Source organism: Buteo buteo, chromosome 1, assembly GCF_964188355.1.
Source record: "Buteo buteo chromosome 1, bButBut1.hap1.1, whole genome shotgun sequence".
NCBI lineage: Eukaryota > Metazoa > Chordata > Aves > Accipitriformes > Accipitridae > Buteo > Buteo buteo.
In genome coordinates, this window is record NC_134171.1 from 70,412,725 (window position 1) to 70,437,802 (window position 25,078).

The following is a 25,078-nucleotide window of genomic DNA, read 5'->3' on the forward strand; positions in this document are numbered from 1 at the left end:
AATGGGCAGAACACAGAAAACAAAGAAACATAGTGGAAGAAGTGTAAGTTTTATGCAGTCCAGCCTTGGGAGCTTCTCTAAATACTCCAGACAGAGTGACACTATAATACAAGCAATACCCTTCACACTTTCTATTTTATCACTGGTTATGGCCAAGTGATAATACACACTTGCTAACCAAATTGGCACATTGGAGAGTCTGTTTTGAAATCTGGTGCTTCATTTTTGAAGCTGTTTTTTTCCAAAAACCTCTCCTTCCCTGCATATCTAGTACATCAAACACATGAGTAAGATATTCTCTTCATTTTCTATGAAACATCTGTAATTGGTATTTTGATGAATTACAGCACTTAAGAAAATAAAAGAAATCAAATTCAGTACTAAGGATTCTAGTTCATTATGTTTCATTTCGCCTTCTAAATTGTTCACTTGTTGTTGAAGGTACACTTTTGTTTTATTGAACAAAGGTAGGAATTCTCAGGCCTTATTAAAAGATAATTTTAGCAGTGCTCAGATTGAGAGTAGAATACTAGTTTCAAGCATTTTGTTTGGGGCTTTTTTTTTGACCATTCATATAAAGTGATTTCAGAAGTTAGTAGTTGGTAAGTAGCTAATTAAGTTAATTTCCTTTAGTCATTTGCCACTGGTTTTTCCTTAGAATACTTACTCCTGGACATTGAAATATTTATGCAGATAGTAAAATATAATAAAATTTATACACATTGATAAAACATTTTATCAATGTGTATAAATTTTATACAAAATAGAGGATTGTATGAATTGTATTGAACTATGTTCCTTTTTTCTTTTATTTGTGCCACATACTTATTAAACATACTATTTATTTCAAAAGTGAAATTATTAAAAGGTCCATATAATTTGTAAGGAGAATGTATCTCTACAAGAAGTGCAAAATATTGACTCACTAAACTACAGCAAAAACACAGTTTTGAATGTTTCTGCTTCAAGAACTGAAATTACTTTTAAATTCAGTAATCAATTATACATTTTTTTTACCAAGAATTTGTAAATAAAAGGTTTGATCCAATGTTATTTGTGGTCTTCTCAGCCCCACAAGCCTTTGGAGAAACATGGACACTGTCTGTGAAATAGTTTTGATTTGTCCCAGTGAGGGGCAACCTAGCAGAGGGGGTAAAACCTGACAGAGGATAGTTTCTGTTAAGCAGTTCCCTAATATTCTCTACTTTTGGATTTGTCTGTTCCTTCAAACTTTTGACATGACATTTGGAACTTCACTGTACTTGGCAGGGCTGTGATCTGTAAGTAACTGTAGGGGTAAATTTGAGTAATCTCATAGGTGGCTTGTTAAGTTTTATTTGATCTTACTGACTTATTTACACACGCGCACACACATGCTTGTTAGATGAGACCACTGACTCGCTCTTTCCCTCAGAAAGTCACTGTAGCAATAGTGTCCTGATAATATTGTCCTGTCATATCCTGTAAGGCAATTATGGGGGAAGAATATAGCATTAATGGAAGCTGCCAACATTTTGCGTTGCCTTTCTTCTAATCCGAAATTCTATTTATTTGACTAGATCTTTAAAGTGTTCAAGGTTTAGTGCGTGCATTAACATACCTAAACATTGTATGATGCACAATAAGGAGAGTCAATAGCGCCTAGTCACATCTTCAACTAGGCTCCTATGAGGTGTACGATATTATTTTACATTCATTAGTCACAATTAAGCACTCAGTTTGTAATAGAAAGGTATGTGTTTTCTTTAAGGAAGAGCTTGAAATGATGTCCTGAGAGGAGCTAACTGCCTTCTAATGTAGTTCCTCATGAAAAATGATCACATTTCCAAAAAATGATACAGAGACTTCAAGTTTAAGTAAGTATTTTTCTTACGTAGTTTGATATATAAAAATTTCTCTTCTCCTTCACCCTACAGTGTGACTCAGATCCATTCACCTACTAGCACTTCTGGTATGTTGTCTCTGGCCTGTTACAGTGATTGAGAATCTAGCTGATACAGATTCACAGAATTTTTAGGAATGTCAAAAATGTAAGTTTTTGGTCATTTACTCCCTCTTTTATTTCTTTTCAAGGCATTCAGTGAGCATAAAAATAATGATTATTACATAAATTAAAGTTGTTGCAATTCAGCTGTAGGGATTGCGATTCAATGCCAGTGAAGATAGATCAAGGTTTTAAAAAGTATCTGCTGTAAATTAAAAACAAATGGTTGAAAGTATTTTGCAGACCTCTCTCCCACAGATTGTATATTCCATTTTCCAAATTAAATCTGAGAGAATATTACTTTATTGAGATTTATGGAATAATTTCTTTAAAAATTCCAGCAATATGAGAATGCAGGCAGACACTGACAGTGAACAAAAATAAGTGTTAGCTACTAAGTGGTTTCATCTTTTGGAAGGTTTTTTTTTGGTAATGGGAAAAATTAGTTCTGACTGGTTTTTAAAACTAAAATTATATATAAACCATTAAATTAGGGACAGATCATTTGCCCAATTTTAACTGCAAAGGGGATAATATGGGTGGAAAACATGATAATATACCAGTGCTCCTTTGGAGGAAGTGTTCCTCCTGCAATCCAACTTGCTGATCCTGTCTAAGGAATAGGACTTAAGAGCTTGTGAAAAAATGCATGTAAGAGGATATAGAGGAAAATTGTTCTGTGGCATCTGGGGGAAGTATATACAGGAATAGCAGTTGGGCTGTATTAACTATGAAAGTATATATGTTATTCAATTTTTAATCTCTTTCAAGACAAAGACATGACCCATTTTCTGTATGGCATAGTACAAGGGATATAACACCAGAGGAAATCATATAGCTATGATGGACAGGAAAGTACGTAGAAGCCTCAAGGACATGGTACTGTTTTTGAGAGCTCCAGTACTTCATGGGTTCCCTGAAGTATTCTAGGACCTCATTACAGATTTTGGGGTGTCCAAGAGCTTAAAGGGATGATGAATCTTGGAGCCTTAGTGGACTGTTAAACCTCCTCCCATTAAAGAAAAACATGTGGTTGAAACTGTGTTGGCTAAAACCCATGGAATTTTCTGCGTAACTTTATTCCTTCTTTGCCATTTTGTGTTGGATATCATGATCTGCCTGTTATATTTCAGCAAACGCAGTAATTTCCTTTTAATTAGATAATTACCATGTTATTCATTGGTTTTGATCACTTCTAAATTCAGCTTTTGGTTTTAACAAATGCAGTTTCAGAAGATGATGGATTTTTACATTTTTAAAACCGCTAAATGTTCAAAAAGGATTTGTACACATAACAAAATTAAAGTAGGGATTATCTAGCACTGTGTGTGGGATACAGCTATAATCTATACAGTGCATGGAAAAGAAACTGGCATTCTCAATTGCACTGCACACATCTCAGTAATAACAGGGTATGAGGCATACAATTTCATGGAACACCCACAATGAAAATTATTCTTTCCAAACAGAGAATTGTTTTGGAATAAGTTAGGTTAATTGGCACCATGGGATTCCTCTCAAGGAAACACAGAACATTAAAATCTACACATATGCATATAAAATGACAAAGTATTATCTTCTTTCCCCTCTCAGCTCCTCAAATCTAAGACATGCTACCCAAAATCAACAGAAATGATTATGTTTTGTCGATTCAAATTTCCTCAGAATAAACTGGCAATTCTTCATCTGGTCAGCTTACAACCTGAGATTCACTGCACTGTTCCACAATTGCTAGCTTGGGTATGGTTATCTAGTGCAGCCTCTCACACAAAAACAGAGTTCTCTAGAGCTTTTGGCACATGCTTTTCAGAATTCTAAGAATCTTTATTTTCTGTGCAAGCAACAGATCTATATGGTGGTGAGATACAGCCTCTGTCAAAGGACTGTTGTGCCCCTATTAGGATTAGAACCAAAACCTGCAAATAGTTAATGGGAAATCCAGGCACATTTCACTGTCATTATATAGTCCTCGGTTAAAACACCAATTGTATTTTACAGTTTCTGAATACAGTTGAAGTATATTAAGTCCTCACAAAAGTATTATCACCCTCTCAAAAATCATAAAGAACTTATCACTAATAAAGAAAAAAATCTTCCTTGTCATGAAGAAGGCTGAATTCTCATGCAGGCTGTTGGGCTGTGTGCATTGTGTCTATTTCATTAATGAATAAGGTCATTATAAACATGGATGTTCTACTTGGTTTATCTTTAAAATGTCCTCGACTTTCACATTTGGCCATTTGCACACCTTAACCATTATTTCTTTCCTAGTTTTCTGCCCCAAGTTTGTGAAGACATTTAAACCCAATTATTTGTGATTCCTAGTGGGCAGGTCACAGGTGAGGTGTGGCCTCGGAAATGACGTCTGTTGTGCTACAAGTCTGACTGCAACTCTTCTGACCTCTTGAATGAGTGAGAAACCCCCATGGCCTGTGACCCCACATGGCTTCACATCTAAGTCCTCTGCTGAAGAATAGTCTTCATCACTTCCCTCTCTGTAGTCTCCAGTGGAAAGCTGAGGTGTATATTGGTTGCCTTGTCATTTTTGCAACAACACAGCATTTCAGCTTCTCACCAAAGACATCCTAGAGTCTCCCCTTTCATACTATGAAAGAGGCACGCCAGGACACCAAAGAATACTCCCAAACCTATCCCTGTTATATGCCAATAATTTTATTTCCCTTGCCACTCTGCCTGGGCCTATGCACATATCTTAAATGGACTTATCATTTAATTAGTGTTAGTTAGAAGTACAGGAGCAAGACAGCAAATAGAATTTGTATTCAGCATTGGAGGAGTTAATTGTAGAATGAAATGAAAACGAAATCTTACACTGTTCATACTAGGGTATATGTCATATTTATATTCTATACTCTAACATTGTTTAATTTAGAGGACTATCCCTATTCTTCATAGACAGATGAAAGCTTGGTCTGGTAGAACAAAGAGGGTTTACTTTCCAGAGTTTTCATAGACAATGTTTCTGAGTAACTCTGAAGAGTTGCAGGCCCGTTAGGTTGAAGAAGGAAGACATTTAGATAGGATCTCCCAATTCTCATTCCAGTCCTAAAGCCTGGAGAGAAGTATGTCCTTCCACTGCTCCCCTTTCTCTCCATGCACCAAAATAATCCCCTGCTTGGGAGTAATTGGTCACAGATTTAGTAGCCACTATAAGTTTGGCTTTCTAGGGAGCAGAGAGCAGAAGATGACCTTTGCTGAGAGTATAAACCAGTGCTTAGCGGAGGAGTGCCCAGCTTGCTTTGTGACGTCAAGGCAAAGAAGTTGTTCAAGAAATGTTCATCAATTTCACCCTCATCCATGTAAGAATTCAGAGGAAAATAAATTGATTGAAATTACTGGACTTGGATGGAAGCATTAGGATGAACTGTGTGAATTGTGGGTCTTTTGTCAGTAACATAAATCCCATGGGTATTGATGGACAGTGTATATGTCAACTTAGGTCTGTACACCAACATGATGCAAAAACAAATGTACATATCCACTGTCAAGAGGAATATGTGAGAAGTTTTACCAATGATAGAACTAAGCATACAATTCGGCAAATAACACAAACGATGTGATTCTATTCACATACTAAGTTTTCAATAGATTTTATCACTGGTTTATTGTAGTTTTCTGTAGCAGCACTCTGCACAACCTATTATAAGCTCCTTGAAACATGTGCCAGTGCTGAAGGTAGTGGTATTTTGTTTTTGTTTTTTTTAATTTGTCTTTTGCATTGAATGATCTGAGTAATACATATTCATGTGATTAAATGTTATGTTGCGATACAAACATGAAGGCATAGTAGAAGTTTCACTACTAATCCGGTATTCCTGCAAAAAGTTGCCTATGGTGACAAAGTGCTCATTTGACCCTGAGAAGCTCTGGAATAATTGGCTCGTAGCAGCATAGTTAGCATATTTAATTCTGACAGTCTATTTTAATTGTCTTATACTGAATACATGAATTGCTATGTTCCACAGCACTCTTCATGGCATCACAGAAGATGCCTACCTGAATCACTGGATCACTCATGAATAAGACTTTGCAGGATTGAATGTACTTGTGCTCTGATATAAAAACTAACCAACATACAGTAAAGAATATATCTAAGTTTTAAATTTTCTTAAGACTATAACTTGGAAATTTGCTGAGCATACACTCAAAATAATTGTCAGATATTTCTATATTTTTCTCACTGCAAAGAGAACTGGCTGTTAAAATATCTACAAGGAATTACATAGGAATATAGCATTTAAAAAACTTTGGGAATTAAAAAACCCATATAAACTAGTCTTACTGATTAACTTGAAAGAAAGAAAGATGAAATAAAAAGGTGATTATGGCTTAGGATTTAGGGGAAGTTTCTGTTAAAATCTGTTTGTGACAAGGAAAACCATAGTCTTCAAGTAGAGAAGAAGGTGACAGAGGTCAAGGAGTCTAACTCATATATTCTTAACAGTGATCTCCAATACCATTTCATTGAGATTTTCTGTCCCTTCTCCCTTCCCTTCCCTCCCCTGCCCTGCCCTTTCCTTCCTCAGAGGCTTTGCCTTTTATCACAGTATTCCTATGAGATGTACTAAGAATATTTTATTACTAGCTAAAAAAAAGAAAAAAAAAGATCTCTACACAAGTACAAGTGCTAATTCCATAACGGTAGTTTTAAGGATACCCATTTTGCAGGGGTTTCTACTCTAGGCATGGAGTGAGGCAAAGTGCAACAGAACGCAGCCATTCTTGCTGGCTGCACAATTTATGACCCTGTAGTCAGCAGATACGCACCAGAGCTATACCAGAGCTTTGTCACAATCAAAAAAAGTAGCAATAAACTGAAAATAACTTAAGGATCAGAGATGACAAGCAACTGAACATGAAGCCCAACTGCAATTCCATACCCAAAGAGCTAGTTCAGTCGGTGGCTTTATAGGTAGAAAACTACCTTGTAACTACAGGGACTTGATTTTACCATTGGCAGTAGTAAGATGTAAACTTGGCCACTTTGTACAGTTCTGAGGTCCTTCATTTTAAAAAGATGTTGGGAAGTTGAATGATTGTAGGGAAGGACCACAAAAATTATTTAAGGACTAACAGTTGCAGTCCTAGAGCTACTTAGCTTTACAGAAAGTATTTTGAAATGTGATTGTAGCATTTATCTCCCAAGAGAAGTGGTTCCTTTTTTGTTCTTGCCAAATCATACCTTGATGCCTTCCCTTCCAAACAATGTATTTTAGACCAATACATGATTTTGGGCTCAGGACACAGGAGAGTGAGTGAAAATTGATGTAATAGGTTTTGCTATATTTTATGGTGTCTGCTACTAATCTAAAGGTTTCCAAATCTTAGGAAATAATACAGTTAATAAGATAAAAGACAGCCACAGGAGTAAGGAAATTTGGAGAACTGCTAAAGCATTCAGTATTTTTCTGTAAGCTAGATACAATCTTGAGTACAAGGTGACTGATCTTGTAATAATAACATATTCAGCACTGCTACATCTCAAGAAATAATTAAATTCTAGTATTTAGAATGTTTTGATCCTTTTTTTCCTACTGAGTGCCTTATGGGACAAAATCATATTTGCCTGATACTTTTAAAGCATTTAATTATTTTGCCTAACTTTCTGACAGTAGATTCAGATACATCAGGACTATTTATTATTGATAATTGATTAAGGTCTCCTTAAATGCCAGTGAAATAAAAGTATTACCATCATTAGTTCAATAGCTTCTCATTCAAACTTTCCACCTCTCTTCTTCTTGGCAATAGTTTAAAACAAAAAGAAAATAACGGTAGTGAAAATCAGTCCAAAAGAAAAAACGGGTACTAATATTTTAATCAAAAATTGTCTTTGCTACATAACTTTGAAGGGACAACTGTAAAGTGTTGCTCTGTACCTACAACTCTCTTCACCACAACATAATGGAGCAGTAAATCACCAGAACAGGGGAGCAGAGTTTTAGAGTTTTTTTCTGGTAAATGCTTATTCTTTTCTTCTACATACATGCCACATACTCAGGATACTTTGTAATATTAATGGGCACAGGTGATGGAATCAGTATTTTCTCCACTATACTGGGCTATATATTCCTAAATAGTTGAGCCCAGGTGCATGTCCTAGATTCCAGTTACAGGTGCACGTCTCACTCATGTCCTTACTCAACTTTGGGGCAAGACTGAGGTGCACAGCTTCCTTCTTTTCACCACATTCTTGAGATCAGGAAGAAAAGGCTAAGGGTGACAGGAGGAACTTGGCCAAGTGCCCAATCCATCCACATATAGTACAATACTTATGTAGCCAGTGTGACATAAAATACATTGGAAAGGGCCACAGATGTTGAATTAGCAACTTCTTCATTAAGATCCATTCATGGCTTCCAACAACTAAGTTGAAAAATAGAAGATCAAAAAAGCATTCCTGCTAACTGTGCTGTCAAAGAGGATTAGAAATTGGGAGATGTGCAAAGAAAAATTGTTTCTTAAGCTCTTCAGAGCTTTTTTTTTTTTTTTTTTTTTAATCTTCAGGAATCCTGCATGTAATTTTCTCGAGTAGGGCCTGCAGGAAGCACAAGCTACCATCATCCATTCATGGCTTCTCTCTCTGTTATGAAATACTTCTACATGCTTGTGCTAATTCCTTCTGAGATAATGGCAGCATATAAAATTATCACTTCTTCTCTTTCATTTGAACTCCTTAAAATTAAATCACATAACTGTCAGTAGATTTTACTGAAGCAACAATTTTCAAGCAGAGACCTCAATGACTTCAATGAACATTAAAAGCCAATGAACCAATAAAACATATGCATCAGGTTGTACCACTCTTCTTACTTAATTTCCGTTTATATCCACAGACCTTCACAGAAGTGACCTACAAGAAGCAACTCCAAGTAATCCTATTTACGTGCTTAGGTTAGCAGGACCAGTGAAGAAGCCCTACAAGCTCGCTCACAGCAACATTAGGGGCTCCAAAGGAATTTCATCAACACAGGGACCATTAGTTCCATTAGAGGAACAAAACAGAATCTTTTTAGGAGGGTATCATTGCTGATTGCTATACAATGCAGACACCTCTCTTCCTCTATTTTTGTATATTATTTTCCTCATCTGACTGCCAGTGCTGTGATGAGCGAAATGATGTTAGTGAGATCAGAACTAAAGCAGAAGAATATTTTTAGAAGGAAATATGTCACTTCTGTTTCTTGGTTATATTAGCCTCAAGATAGTTTTAAGTACATTCTCTGGAAAATTATCATGCAACAGATTTGCTGCTTTGTGACAATATAATGATTTTATCACTCCTAAATTTCCTCTTTACATTGGAAAAGATGAGAAAATCAACACCACTATTTTACTCCATCTATCAACATTAAAAATATCTTATTGGGATAGCTTTCCAAAATGCTTTTCAGAGGCACCAATTTAAATTCGACTACAGCTGCATTATTACAACATACAGAATCATAGAATCATTTAGGTTGGAAAAGACCTTTAAGATCATCGAGTCCAACCGTAAACCTAACACTGCTAAGTCCACCACTAAAGCATGTCCCTAAGCGCCACCTTAGTGTACTTCGGATAGGGAAACAGGGTAAGAACAAAATAGTATCAAAAAAATCTGTATATTAGAACCTTTTGAGTAAAAAGCTACATTTTGACCAAAGAGAAAAAAAAGCATTCACAGAAAGATCTTGCCCCAGTTCCTTAACCACTTTTTAAACAAAGAAGCTTCTACATCCACAAAGCTTTTTCTTTTTTATTCATTTTTTTCCCTCTGTCTTGCATTTCTAATTGAGCTAGAAAATGATGCACGTAATCTGAAAATGTACGTCAGTAACAAAGCCAACACCCTTCCCTGTGAGAGGAGGATTCTTCACTTACCATGTGCCGCCCCACATCATGGAGTCAGGCACTGCAAATGTGACATTAGCAGCTGACAAGAAAATTATTCTTTCTCTTTGATCCAAATACATGAGGGAAGGGGATGAATTACAGATTTGCAGGAGGTTTACCACATTACAGTAGGCATAAAAGTTTGAAAGAATATTTTCACTATTGTCACTAGAGTTAAGTATTTGTTCGTATTTCAGATACACACAAAAAATTAACAGAAACTGGTATTTCCAGACACTTGGGTATAAGAGAGAAAATTTTTACACTTATTTTTAGGGAAAAATTTGTTTACCTTTTCTTGCTACCATTGCCACAAGGTTGGAAAAGATGTGAGCAGGTTTTTTTTACTTCAATGAACAGTCTCTATGTTAATTCAGGAATAACATTATATGGATACTGTTATACAGGAACTGACTAGATATTTGGGTTAACATCTATGAATCTGTGTAAATGAACAAAGGACTCAAAAAAAGCAACATGTTACCTTGGCAAAACACTTCACTGGAACATATGGGCCTAAATTTGATCTGAGACAATTAAAACTTCATCTATTTCATTTTACTTTTTCACTTGTACCACTGTATGAGAAGAATCAGGCACATCAAGCAAAATGTGTACATACAAATTCATCTACCTGACACTACAAGCATTTCTTGAGTAAGCACAGAGGACACATTCAGCAATTCTCACCCTTTGCATGTGGATGCAGTGTTTTAGATAGTGGGGTTTTTTTTAATCGCTGGCTGTACACTATCTGCATTGCCTGCTGGAAAATTGTCTGTCCACATAGTATTCTCCATTACTGATTTCTAGTTTTAAGTGTGTAACAGGTAAGTAAAATCAAATACCCTTCAAATAGTCTATTTTGATGGCATAATTGCTACTGTTGTCGCAGTGATCTTGCATCCTTGTAGGTAAAGGACCATGGACAATGATTTTAGGAATCAGACTGTGGGGCATAAACATAAAAATGTTTAAGAACCCTTGTTTTAAAACTACCATTTGGATTATGTGGTGTTTGTTTTATTCTATTTATTTGTTATTTTATATAATGTACTCATTCCTCAAATTCTTTCCCCTTTCTATTTAAGAGCTGGATTATTGCTTCTAGGCACGTTCCCTTTCTCCTTACCTGTGAAGTACATAAAGCCTCCGTTCTTGCCAGCCTGCATTAAACACTGCAATACAATTATCCTCAGTCACTGGACTGTTATCTCAGGGAATTGAATTAGACTTTCTAGCTTAGAGAACATCAAATTATTTACACAAAATGTTATAGTTGAAACAGATCCAGTTTAGAGTATTATATGATGGTTAGAGTAGTAAAGACTAAAAAGATCAGGTCACTGATTTAAAACAGAACTAAAAGTTGAATCTGAATCTGAGGGTAGCTGTTGAGTCTTATCAAGCAGGCTACTGCCTATTCAGAAGCATGCAAAATCAGTTTTCCATTTAGCCTTGCCTCTAAGTTCCAGCTGTAAAAGTTTGCTCGAGAAAGGGTTTTTGGGGACTGATAGCAGTTCTGTGGAAAGTTTCAGTGTCAGTTTTTCACAAGTATGAACCATCAGAATTTTTGGTTAAGAAAGATAAAACAGCCTTAGATTGATGTTCAAAACCACCCCTGATAAGTCCCTCCTGTTTTGGTACTTGAACATAATGGTTACCTACAGAGGCAGAAAAGGAAGTGTTCAGGAAATCACAGAATCATATACATTGGTTCTTTTCCTGAAAAAGGTGTAATGTATTTAATTTCTCTCTCTCTTTCAACACAAACCAAAAACCTCTGAGATTTTGTCTCAGAAAAAGACTATCTTAATTGGCTTATTGCCCTTATAGCTGAAACACAAAATGATTAGTTAGCACGTGCTATGCATTTTAAATTGATATAGTTTGTCACAATTATTATTTAAGATTACTCTGTCAAGAGTATGTCAATATATTTTTCATCCATGAAGGCTTTATGATATATAGTCCTGACTGTTCTAAGCAAAACCTGATTACAATTTAAATTTAAATTTAAGGTTTTATATATCTGGATTGTACTTGCATTACCACTCTAAAATGTGACAAGAAATCAACACGGAACAACACGACATTACCAAAGTAAAATACTCTCCATTAGACATACGAGTTTTCCATTAGTACTTACCCCATACCTAGATGTAATTTCTTACCTCCACCCTCACCCTCCAATGTGTTCCCACCAGTGCCCATTCACCATTCACTCCCCCGACCATGAAAGTCTTCCCATCAAATACAAGGAAAACTGTTGCACCAACTCGCCCGCAGGTCGCCCTCCTGAATTTAGAGGGTCAGTCCCTTTTCACGTGCATCTCAAATACATGCCGTTTTCAAGCAGCCTCCCACCAAGGGCAGCTTGTGGCACATCTGAAGTGGAGCCAAGAGGGAGCGAGCACCGCTGCCCCTCTCCCGGGGGTCCCTGAGCACTCCCAGGCCCCCTCCCGTGTCCGGCTCCCCGGGCATCGCCGAGGACCCTCAGGTCAGGGGAGGCCCTGAGCCAAACTTGCTCCCCGCTGGAATCACAGCAAAACTCAGCTGAATTCAGTGGGATGGAAATGAGCCCAAAGGATGAAAAATACAAAGATAATGCTGTGGGATGCTCGTGTTGGATAGTTTCTTCTGAATTTAAAGTGAGGAAAAAATGAAGAGAGAGAGAAAAATGTCATGACAGTTACAAGATGCTATGTTTTCCCTTCCTGAAACAAGGAAGTTTTCACTTCTTTCCCAGATAGAACTACAGCGTCTGTTGTCATTACTCTTCTTTTTTATTATTTAAATTAAAATAATTTCTGAGAAATGTTTCTTCCCTTTTTCCCCATATACAGGCTAAAATATAAACAGGTAGAGATAAGTATAAAATCCAACCTTTATTCCACTTTGAACAAGCTTGTGTATATCCAAAAAAGGTTCCTTGAGTATGTTTCCTTCTGGACTGAAAATCTTCACATATCCTTCCTTCTCAAGAATAAACAGGCGATGGGATCCATCCCCACAATGTACTGCTCCAACAGGCTGCCTTAGTCCACTCACAACCTCCTGAATACAGAAGCAGTTGTGCTTGTGTTTTCTAAAAAAAATTAAAAAAAATAGTGAGAAATTTATTCTTTTTTGTAACCATGACACAACAATGTCCCTAAATGATAAAATGATTGTTCTGCAGTGGTATTAAAAATACAGTTCTACGATCCAGAATAAATTCTTTCCTTGAATGTATGCAAGCATATAATACTGAAAATCAATTTGAACTTCACTTGAGCAAAATTTAGTTTGTATACAAGAAAAAGAAAATTAATTCATCTTAGATCTGAAATGTAGAGGAAGTAGAGAAAAAAATTGGTATAAAAAGAGAACAATTTATAAATACAAAATTTGTACAATACAAAAAACATAGTAAATTCCAGAAATTTGACAAAATTTGGCTTCTAAAACCCATTTAAAAATAATGACTTATGATGGGGCAATCTAATTTAATTATTTTCAGGAAGAAAAATACATGAATGAAATAAATTGAAAATAATGAGATAAATATTTTACTAATAAACTTATTGTAGTTGTTTAGCAATATTAAATCCAGGTAGAAATGACTTCCTAGAACTATGTATGATCCACAGGGTGGACCATAACCAAGATCCCCAGGGTGGTTCAGACCGGGATTCTAACACCTTTTCAGAAACACAAATATCAGATGGTACTGAAATATTGAAGTTAATGTAACTTTCTCTTTTGACATACACTAGCAGCAGCAAAAGAAAGTAACATCTGGAAAACACAGCTGCTGAGCATAAGCACACACTGAGCTGTTTCACTGTGAAAACCACAGGCTTTGCTAGGGTCTTTTTTTCAGATTAAACAGCATTTATCTTTATGAACCTGCTGATCTCTTCCTCTTTGTCGTACTCTTCCATGTGGTCCAGGGAGTTAGAAGCTGGCCCTCGCACTTGTTTTCTTGGAAAATCTGGAAAGCATACACCACCATCTTTTCTTGCATAGTAAAAGCAAAACTCATCAGCTGTAGTTTGGAGAAAACCTTAAAAATGCAAAAGAGCATACAAATATTTAGTGTGTTGTCATGTCTGCAGTTTTGTGCCATCAAACTAACCTTTAAATAGATTATATATTGAGTGGAAAAAGAAGTAATTTAAAAAAAAGTGCTATCTGTGAAAAAGGCCTGCTCTGAATAAATACAAAATGAGTATTACCTTTTATAGTCTATTCATCTGTATTTCTATTAAACCTTATTTTCAATGTGCTTAAATAAAAATACCAATTAATTAAAAATGACGCTACAGTTTACTCATTAAAAAATTAAGAGACAAAGTTTGGAGTTGAGGCTCTGATACACTTTGCCCTGATTTTAACCCGATTAATCAAATGTAGTATCTGCTGTAAAATAGCCTGAGCAGCTTTCATTTAACTTTTTTTTAAGTGTCTTGTTGTAGTAAAAATTTCAGTAAAGACTTGGGTAAAAGACATGCAGTAAAGACTTTGTAGAATGCTGGCAGCAAAGGACATCAGTCGGAGAGCTGAATAATTACTTGTCTCGGAAAGCGAGAAGTACTGCTGAAAACTGCACCGTGTTGACGTGCAGCTGGCCTCTGGTTGACTCCCAGCATTAGGGTGGGTGAACACAGTGTCCCATTGCGAGGTCTACTTCCCTGAAAAGGGGGATATGCCTCATGCTGAATTGGAGCTGGTTTTAAGCTGGCTTGGATGAAAGGTGGTCTTTAGGTTTTAGGTTAAAATGGGAAGGAGTTCAAAGACCCAGGGAAACAAGAAGTCGGTAAAATGAGAGCCTTTGAGGAAAAACCTGCCACTACTGATATTACGCTATGTCTAATGACAGCAAAAATATCTATTTCTGTCCACAAACCTATTTCTAGTCATTTCTATCCATTTTTCAATCATTAGTATTAAATCTAAGAAGATAGAATTTGGCTAGTTATACATGTGCTATTTTACTAAAACATTGTTAAGATAGTATGTCTTAAGTTACCTTCATTCCTCTTTGCATTATTGGCATACCGTTGTAGTATGTACTACAGTCCAGGACATAACTCATAGGATACACAGAATTAGCACTTAATTGGAATTAGAGGCCTAATTTATGGCTAAATGCATGGCTTTACCACTTGCGAATAATGCAGTAATCCACTGATCTTGGCTGTAAAACCTCTGGCTTACAACGTGCAAGAAGGGCTGATCAGGGAAAGCTGTGTTTCATTGGAAAATGCCAATTTCTTAAAAGCAAAGCTCTTTCAGAAACATTATCAGTTTTGACAAAATTTTAGTTAACATGATGCTTCTGGTCCAAACTCAAACATCTAGTCTAAATGAAGAAGAGAGAAACAGACAGGAAACCTCCTATCGCTATACTCCAGTGTCTTGTAATTAGGGTGTTTCATTAGGAAGAGGAATATTCAGGTCAATGCCCCTCATCTGTCAGGCAAGAGTTTGACCCTAAGTCTCCCATTTCCCAAGTAAATGTCCTAACAACGACTTTATTAGCTATCCTGGGGTGGTCTCTCTGTGGCTTTCTTCATGGAAAATTTCGAAAGAGTTCAATTTCTTCCTTATGTGGAATAGGAAAATTTTTTAGATCCCAGAATTTTTGTGGAGTGGAAAGCCTTTCCCACCCAACTATACTTCTTTTCATATGCATCTTCCTTTAAAAATATTGGAAAAATAACACGACAAAGCCTGCCTTTGGTTTCTATAAAATAATATCTGGAAACACATGGTAGTGTGTTGTGGTGTAAAAGTTTAATTACCATGATTTGGAGCTTCAGTAAATATCATCTCTGAGGAGCTGGTTTTAATTTATAGTAGTTATTTGGAGAAAATGGGAGATATAATTTCAAGTGGAACAACTGAAAAGGAACTCTGATATAATCATGGAGTAGTATTCCAAGGCTAGATATAATGCCAAAAGCAAAGGTAATCTAAAATCTTGCTGTTGAATTATTTGACTTAAAAAGACACAGTTTTGTCTTTAATAATTTATTTCTCTAGATGCAGTGGGTCATTCAAGAAAATGCAATAGCAAATTAGAGGTGTACAATTTCTAATACTTTGTAGAATTTTCCAAGTATACCATCTACTATTTACTAAAGATAAACTAGTCTTGGCTTGAATGTTACCTTTAGTCAGAAAAACAGAGCATATCATGGCCATATTGTTTACTTGGTACATGTTCATTTCAAGTAACAATCAGATGCAAACTGTTATATATGCTAGATTCAACATACTAACAGCTTCAGTAAAGACCGTTAGCAAAACATTTGCTCCGCCTCCCCTATCTGTTTGTAGCCATTTAATGTTTTCTTTATCGTGCTTAGATTGTAAGGTCTTAAGTGTAGAGTTTGCCATTTTGTTCAGTGTTTGTGCAGTGTCCAGAAGAATGGTCCCTGACAAGTGCCTGTAAGCACTAGAATTCTTGTAGAAAAAAAAAAAAAGATCATTTTGCTCAGTCTGAGTTTATTCAAATACAGCTCTCACTGTCCTCTATGAAAACTATGCCTAATAAGGACAGCAATATTTGGTCCCGTGTGAATTTCTGTCCTTATTACTTTATTTTAAAAGACTCATACATATCATTACAAATTTCCTACCAGCTGTGTATGTGTTGACAAAGCAGTGCCCACGTTAACAAAGAAAACTGAAATCACAAAGGAAGATTAAACATAATGTTTAAGTGTAGTACATGTCAGATTTTGCACAGGCTTGCATTTCTAAGCTTTTAAAACTTTCTGTCTTGCAAACAAGAATCAAACTACAGACTTTTCAGCTAAGGCAGTTACAGTGAAGGCTTTCTGTGTTTGCCTTTATAAAAAACTGTGGGAATAAGCTGCATGATTTCAAGCCTTTTCAAAGGAAAACTTCTGCTCTCAGCTGATCCTCACCTCCTCTCTCCACTCATATTTGCGGTCAGTTATTCCTCATACCATATCTTCCTTCCTATCCTACCTTCACCAAATTCCACTTTGCTGGATTCCCTGCTTACCCACCCTCCTGCCTCTTCTCTTTGATGTACAACTCAAACGTTGTGGTAGCATTTGTCCCGGTCTTTACAGCAAGTCAGGCTCCTATTCAGTCCTTTCCTTGTTTGCACTGCACACAGGACTGAATATCATCCACTCATCTGAGTAGACCTGCACTGGCTTAGAGACCATCTGGAAATCAGGCTCACCTGCTTTGTTCCTGCTATGACCTTGAGCATACAGTTCAGTATTGTGTAAAAGAAGCATTTTCCTGGTTTGGTTATTCTTTTTCTGATTTGCACTTTTGACAGCTAGATGTAAATTTGTTCACTAAAACCACATTCTCCACTCTCTTCTCAACTCTCAGTGAAAAATGAATCAAAGAGGTGATTCCAGACTGATTGTTTCAAAATGTACTCGACTGTAGTCAACTATGTTAGAACTTCTGGAAGTGTTGTGTGGGTTGCAGAATTTCTTAAGATTTCCAGCATTGTGGGCTGGGGTGCCCCTGTTTGGAGTTAAAAATTCAAATCAAGCATCTGTTCTGGTAATGCCTGGATTCAGATCTGGGCCTGGATCTGAACTCACCCACAATCATCTGGAACCCATTTCTTCAAATGAAAATAATGGAGAGCACATAGTTCAAAATCTGTCTGATGTCCTTGGATGGCAGAACGCACTGTGGCTGTGGCAAAGGTTTGTTCGCTAGAATATGTCACTTCCACTGGCATGGGTCAAGTTTCTGCTCATGCTGAAAGGCAGAATCAGCCATGCCTTTCTTTACTAGCTATATTAATAATAAATATTAGACAGTCTTCTCTTATGACCTTGGAAAACTTAAAATTCATATCGATTGAAGATACTCCATTAAGTCACTTAACTCCAATGTCTCCATCAGTAATCACTTAAACTAAGGCTTACAGTAAAGATCAGATGAGAAATAATGAGAACAGTCACCTGGGATGAAGCAGGGAAGTTCTAATCTCATGGACTTTGTGAAACATTACACCCTCCTGCATTAACATATCCATACAATCTTAACAGCTATTTTTATTACTCTGTTTGAATAAAGAATCAGGTCCAGTTTTTCTTTGGATATTCCTAAAGAAGTCAATGGAAGTTCTGATACAGTCATAACTGGTGGGAAACCAGCTGACTTCAAAAGAGTTAACCAAGGATCTGCTACAGTTTTCGTCTTTGCAAAAAGAGACAGAACAATAAATGAATTTCTGGAGCTAACTCATGAAAAGAACTGACGTATAATTTCTCAGTCTTCTTGGTTAATATGTACTGCTAAAATTTCAATTCCAGAAAAGATGCTTGCTGTCTTAAATCGCTAATAATATTTCTCATTTGTGCAGGACTGAAGGGATAAAATTATTTTTGTAGTCAGCAATTTCCTTAAACTCCTTTGTATTGGTGTTCAGAAACAATTAGCACTCCCTAATGGAGGAAGAATAATTATCTGACTTTTTAACAAACGCACAGTGAATCATTGCCAGAGACCTTGGGTTTGGGGGCCTGTTACTTTCCAACTCTTTGTTTAATCGTCCAGGCTAAGCTGAAAACATAGCTTCCACATTTTCTATTTTTTATTTTCTTTTACAATAAATATTTTTATGGATATACGGGTCTCACAAGTAAAACAGAAAACCCACATAAGTTGTTACTTTAATAATTTATATTTTAGAACGTATAAGACTATTAAACGATATAAAAATCCTACAGACCATCTTCTCAAAAAGAGGAACCTGAATTTTACTTAATTAATACCTTCAGGAAATCCTAGTATAGGTATCAATAACCATATGTACCAGTCAAGTCACCAAATTAACCCTGTTGGTGGATGTAAGTACACAACAACTTTTTGTTAGTACAACCCACTTTCAGAACAAGTATTTAGAATGATTATTAGCACCTGATTGATGTAGGAAAAATCCTATTTTAACTGACGCTAAAGTATGTAAGCTCTTTTCCTGCAAAGCACAGTGCTCTGTCCAGTGCTAAAGTTATGCTTTCATCTGGTTATCTTTCAAGGCAACCTGGGTGGTCACAAAAAGCACTTGACATCTTGATGCACTTCAGCAGTTTTACATATACACAAACTTTGTAGAAAAATAAATTTGTCATTCGTCACCACATATGTTGATCTGAGGAGTGAGGTTCCTGTGGCTATAGCTCCTGTGCTGCTCAGCCCTTTCTCATTCTCTCTCCCTCCCTCCACGTCCTCCTTCTTTCTCCCTTTTCCCTCTTTCATTTTTCCCCATTAAACAAATTGTTTCCTCAGAAACACAGAACTTCGTAAAACAACTATAAGGGACTTGATCTGCAGAATATGCTAATCGTTTGCACTAGTTACAAACTCATGTCAAAAAAAGTCTTTGTGCTGACTTCTTATATGGGCCAAACATTTAGAATATCTAATCTGTTATCGCTGTTCAGCAGGCAGTCTTGGCAACTGTGATCTATTCTGCTTTGCTTTGGGGAATGTGATAAAGAGCAAGAAACAGCTGGTTTAAGAAAGCCTTAGAAACATCTCTTAGTTTATAAAGACAATAATAATATTTTCATATTTGAATGGGTTGAGATACATGTTAAACCACAGTAAAGGGAAAATGTAAGTCAATTCAAAATGTTTTCTCAAGTCAATGAAAGAACGCTGCAAAAAACCCCTGCACTCTTGGGATTTCAGAGAAAACAAGTACACACTGTACACATGCAATTAAAAAACCCTCCTCCAAATCTCATCCACTTAAACTACCCCGTTTACTCAAATATGTTTGTATTATATTACAACACTGTGTTTGTATGTCAAAAATGACTATTCACAAATTCATTTTCGTATGGTTATCAACTCTTTTTTCCAGTCTGTGTTGCTAGTAAAAAAAAAAAATCTTAACCAGTTTAATTATTTTCTCCTGTGTGGCATTAGTTATAAGTAGTGTTTGGACAGGGAAAAAAAGCATAGTTTACAAATGAGAGTCTTAAACATATAAATAATTTACTATTGAGAATACCAAAGATGTTATTTAATATAATAGTGTACTAAGACAGTATTTCTAAAAGAACCATCTTCTGTGGTTATTTTATTGATATAGTTACAAGTGATAGCACACATTTGGTGACTGCCTTAGACAACACAGGTCAAAATCTGGTTTTGGATGTCCAGCTAACTCTACTGACTATAGTGAGGAAGTGTTAGGTTAGTTAAGAATTTGGTTGTTAACAGCATGTTGGAAGTGATTCAAAGATAACAGAAGTCTATCAAATAGCTCCCTTTGATTTCGATGGGCTTTAAACCCAGTGGAAAAAACATCAGTTTCTAGGGTAACAAAACCAGAAAAAACACTTTACTCATCAGCTTTTAGAGTCTACAGCAAACAGCCAGCATCCTTTATTTGTTGCATTTTAAAGCTATCTATCATTTAGAATAGCCTTTTGGATGGCCAACTGCTTGTTTACATGATTTGAATGAACACGCCAATATTTCAGCAAAGGTCATAGTTTCAGGTGCCTTTGACAACAAACAATCCTGTGTTTCATGGGGAGTTTTAGTAGGCAGGTGGCAAGAAAGCACTCAAAATATTTACCTCACTGCATAAGATCTGCTGTGAAGACCCTGAGATATTCTGCTTTTGCTTGGGGAAAATCCCCTGGATATCAATGGGGATTGTACCTAGCGAAGAGCTAGATCTATAACCGCTCAGGCAATATCAGCATTTCAAAACAGACATCCTTTAGCCCCGTATTTTGTTATAGGTTTTACCTGGTATGTGACCTCTGCAAGTATAATAGAATTCTTTACAATAGTCTTTGCACAGGTAGGGAAGAGTTAGTTCTCTTTCAGGTGTTTCCCCTTTCTCAGGTGAGTGGAATAGGTTCTGAGCGTGAGGTGAGCAGTGTGCACATTTGATTTCCTCCAGTAGCTTCGCACATTCTGTGTTGTTGGTAACAGAAAGTATCTGTAAGCCACAAACCAGAGAAAAATAAACATATGACCTGTATCCCCATCTTACACAAAAAAAAGATTGCATGATCTAATGTAATAAATAATGCCAGCAGAACCAATACAGTTAGTATAAATGCATTGTGTTTCATATCACCCTTCCGGAAGTGCAAAAATTATTACTATGAAATGTGTAATCTGTCATTAGTACAGTGAGATTTTAAGCGCTTGCTTCTCCTTCTCAGATAAGAATAATAGTACTCAAGTTATTTGAGGGACTCAAGCCTGCAATCTCTTAATCACATAGGCAACCTCTGAACGAGAGGGATCATTTATATAAGGAGGAGCTACAGCAGCAGGCCTTCTGCCCACTTCTCTTATGAGAGATACTTAAAAACCTAACTTGTAAGGTGACCTATTCAGGTATTTAGAGACTAAAAATTAAAATTCTACCATCAAAACACATCAGGAAATCCATATCTAGGTATTTGTTCAATAGGTGTATCGTGAATGATACCACAGTCCAGCTGCTGAAATGGCTGCTGCGGAGTTCAGCAGGTGCCTTGGATACTTCACACTTTAAAAGCTGCTCTGCTTTTTGTTCTCTCTAATGCAAACTACTTGGAAGCGGGAAAAGCTGTGTGTTTTCAGACATTTCTCTTTATAAGTGAAAAAGTAGAATTTGTTCGTAACATCTTGTTTGTCTCAATATTGAAACTGTAACTTTGTCCTGAAAAAAGAGCATATATTATGCATAGTACTTGAAGAAGCATGAAACCACGATTGATGATGTGTTTAAGTAAACACAGGAGCCTAAGGAGCGCAATGTCATCAAATCGTGAAAAATAATGGAAAACAGCATACTCTTCTTTATTAGTCTTTGAATGCAGTGCACTTTGTTAATCTATTGTTAACCACATGGATTGTTTTTTGATCATTCATCCCAATGGTGGGTAGTGGGAAATGTGTTCTCAGTTGAGAGGGACTGAATCTGATCCAATGCAAAACCAAAGCGCAGGTTCTTTCTGCTATTTGTTTAACACAGTTATAAACAAAGACTGTAAGACACTTATGTTAAGAAATATTAATGCACTAAATATTTGTATTCTGCAAAATTTGTAAAAAGCGCATTTTTTATGAAATTATGAAAAGATTACACAGCTTTACTATAGTTCATATCTCTGAGTTGATTTGTAGAAGGACTTTCCAATGTCATTCCCACGCAACGTAACACTGAAGGGAATTATCTAAGTTAGTTTTGATCAAATGAGTTATTCAATGCATGAAGGCTCTTGATATGTTTGAGTATGCTGTCTCATAAGTCGGCTGTCTTCTAGGATGCAGTACTTCGATAACACCATTCTGAACTCAGCATTTTATTTACGGATCACAATTACATAAACCTCAAACACTTGAGAGAAATGCATTCTCCACTGTTTTAAACAGATACGTAATCAAAATATTACACAATATATGGCCTGTACAGTTATATATAATCCTACTTAAAGGAACCTTAATTTAGAAGACAAACTCTTTCCAGGAAAATTTAGTCTTACCATACATATATGGTCAAAAGGCCATCTGAAACGTGTACTAAAGTTTAGTGGCGTAAGTTGGACCACTGATTAGAACACCACCATTTGGCTTCTATCCTTATTCTGGAAGAGCTGCCATTGGCTTCAAAAAGAATTTCTCCGGGTTTGCCAGGATCGTTAAATGCATTAAGCGTTCTGTTCTTTAGACCACCTGTTCTCAGACTATCCTCGGCTTCATAGCACCTGCAATTAAGTACTGTGACTAACATCTGCCATGTATGGTTTATTATCTCTCTTCAGACCCTTCTTGGGAATATAATTGTCTTACATCTTCTTTTGGAAAGGGTTTGTCATCTCTTTTTTTTTAAACCTTGAAGACAGTAATCACTTAATTGCATGTTGCATGTATGGCAAAATGTTTGCACTGGCCCTGAATTCTTTGGGGAATTCTTTCCACAGCCCCAGCCCCTCCTCTCCCCCAAAAATTTAGATTCTTTTTGCTACATTGCTCATTTGGGCCATAGCAGCAGAACCGTTAACCTTAGTCTTCCTCCTCGAGTTTCAGATGTTGCTCTAGCTAGATATGGTAGATCTGGGGAAATATGCCTTGAAGGCAAGAAGTAAAAATATAACTACAATAAACGATAACCAAAATACTTAATAACTAAAACTTTGAAATTGACTTAATGCTGCCTAGGATTGCAATCCAGGTAGCAGAGAACAGGCTTTATATACTTGCAGTAATCCACACTGCTGAGGCAATCTTCTGCAATAGCTAGACTTTCTTAAGGGATGATGGCATCCTGACCTTGGTACTTTGTGTTGCTGTGGTTCTGATGGGAAATGGCCTGAATAATTCAGTCAAGTCATTGCCTGCCAAATAGAACAAAGTCTGAAGCCAACAGGGGACGATCGAAAGCACTGTCCATAAATGCTACTTTTAAAGAACATTATGTCACCCAGAAGCTGGGAGCTCTCCTAAAGTAAGGATGAAATGACCTGGTTTGGTGTTTCCACCAAAGGGAAGTGCACCATGACTCTTCAAAGTACTTGCCTACATTCAGTAGTATCACCTGCTTTGCAAAAGTCTCGGATGTTTTCATCAGGGAGATGATCGATCTCAGGCAGCAGGCTTTCTTGTGGTAGCAGTATGATGGTGTGTTTAGAAGTACAAGTAAACACGAGGTATTACTAGGTAAATATTCAGTGCGTTTATTGAATTAACTCCACAGTAATGCAGATAGAAAACTATACTTGTACTGGAAGACTCCAGAACACATTGTGAACAGGGGAAAAAAAAAATAAATTACAGGATAGCAAAGCTAATTTACTGTTTCTTGTGGAAAACGTAATTGACGTTGCCTGGTGATACAGGAGAAGTAATGCTTGCCAACATTTCAGTCCTCAAAGTTAAGACAAAAGGATCCTAATCCCCCTGAGCAGCTGCTATCCAGGAATTGACCACAGGAATTCACCCCCTCATGTCATTTCTGGAATGAATCTTGGTCATATAATAGCTAATCGGAAGATTAAGGAATGAGAGTCAATCAATTATCTGAAAATCAAGTACAATGTTATTTAACTTTTAGAATGCTCAAGCAAAACAGGGCGGTAACATTTGCTCTGTGTGAGGTCTGATGTATAACTCTGTCCTGGCTGGGAGATAGGACAACCATTCTATTCTGAATTTTAGTAAATCAATAATGTATTTATCCTGGAGTATATTAAACCAGTTTTAAGCGAAAGCTGAAATACTTATTTGAATGAAGCTTTTTCTTTTGGATCTCGACTTTGAAAATGACCTTAAAGTTGACAATGGCTTTGGTCTTTTAAAGAAATGTAAACTAATTTCCTGCTTCAATTTTTAAAGTCGTACGTGAAACCATCAAACTGCAGTGGTTTAAACTAACTGTGCTCTGGAAAATATGTAAAACTTCCAAACATTTATTGCAACATGCCTAATAATGATTATGCCTGCTGCTGACTAATTTACAACATCTGTAAGATCATCCTTTAATCTCTAGCCACATGAAAGTAAAACGGGTAGACTAAAGGTAAGATAAATCCTGGAATGCGCAGGAAAGCATAGCATACTAAATTGGTTTATCAACAAAAAGAATAGTGCAAAGAAGAAGAAACAGAAGATGACACAATAGACAGAAATTCTTTACATTGAATATTGTCATTTGTACTCTGCCATACCTAGTTTGAGAAAGGCAGTATAATTTTGATGTTCATAGAAAAAAAACCCAACAAAACAGTGAAATAAGTCATTGCATTAAGCCGTATTTGATATACAAGCATTTATGTCTAAAAATCATATGCTTACGAGATTGTTCAGCTGTTGGGTTGAACATATGCTTCTTCTGTGTTATAGTGCTGGATTATGTCATTAAAGAGTTCGGTTTCAATTTTAGGGTAATATGTAAATAGATCATTGTACTAAGGCAGCTGTTAAAGGGACCCCAAGATGAGTTATTTGTTTAGTTGGATGTGTTCAACAATAGCCTTTGTTCGTGAAAGAGCCAGAGCAAACAAATGATTGTAAAAGGGCACACTTGAAAACAATTACTTTTCACCCATTCCTTGACAGCCTTGGCTGTGAAACCATCCAAGGTAGAGGGGACTTCTTTGCCTGTCGGGCTGTAAGCAAACTTTTAGAAAAACTGATATTATAATGTTTGACGGGGATGTAGTAGCCCTTCTTAAACAAGGGGAT

General features: G+C 36.4%; 1 protein-coding gene across 3 annotated transcripts in view; it reads right to left on the reverse strand.

Annotated features, from left to right (window-relative positions):
* The window catches only part of HHIP (hedgehog interacting protein), an 81,337-nt gene that overhangs the window by 53,117 nt on the left and 3,142 nt on the right, over positions 1 to 25,078 (reverse strand). For all 3 annotated transcript variants that reach the window (XM_075035573.1, XM_075035556.1, XM_075035563.1), the window contains exons 2-4: positions 20,645 to 20,840; positions 13,772 to 13,928; positions 12,767 to 12,968 (exon numbers count right to left, since the gene is read on the reverse strand). In XM_075035573.1, coding sequence (XP_074891674.1) covers positions 12,767 to 12,968; positions 13,772 to 13,928; positions 20,645 to 20,840 — 555 coding nt within the window. The remainder of the gene's footprint in view (positions 1 to 12,766; positions 12,969 to 13,771; positions 13,929 to 20,644; positions 20,841 to 25,078) is intronic.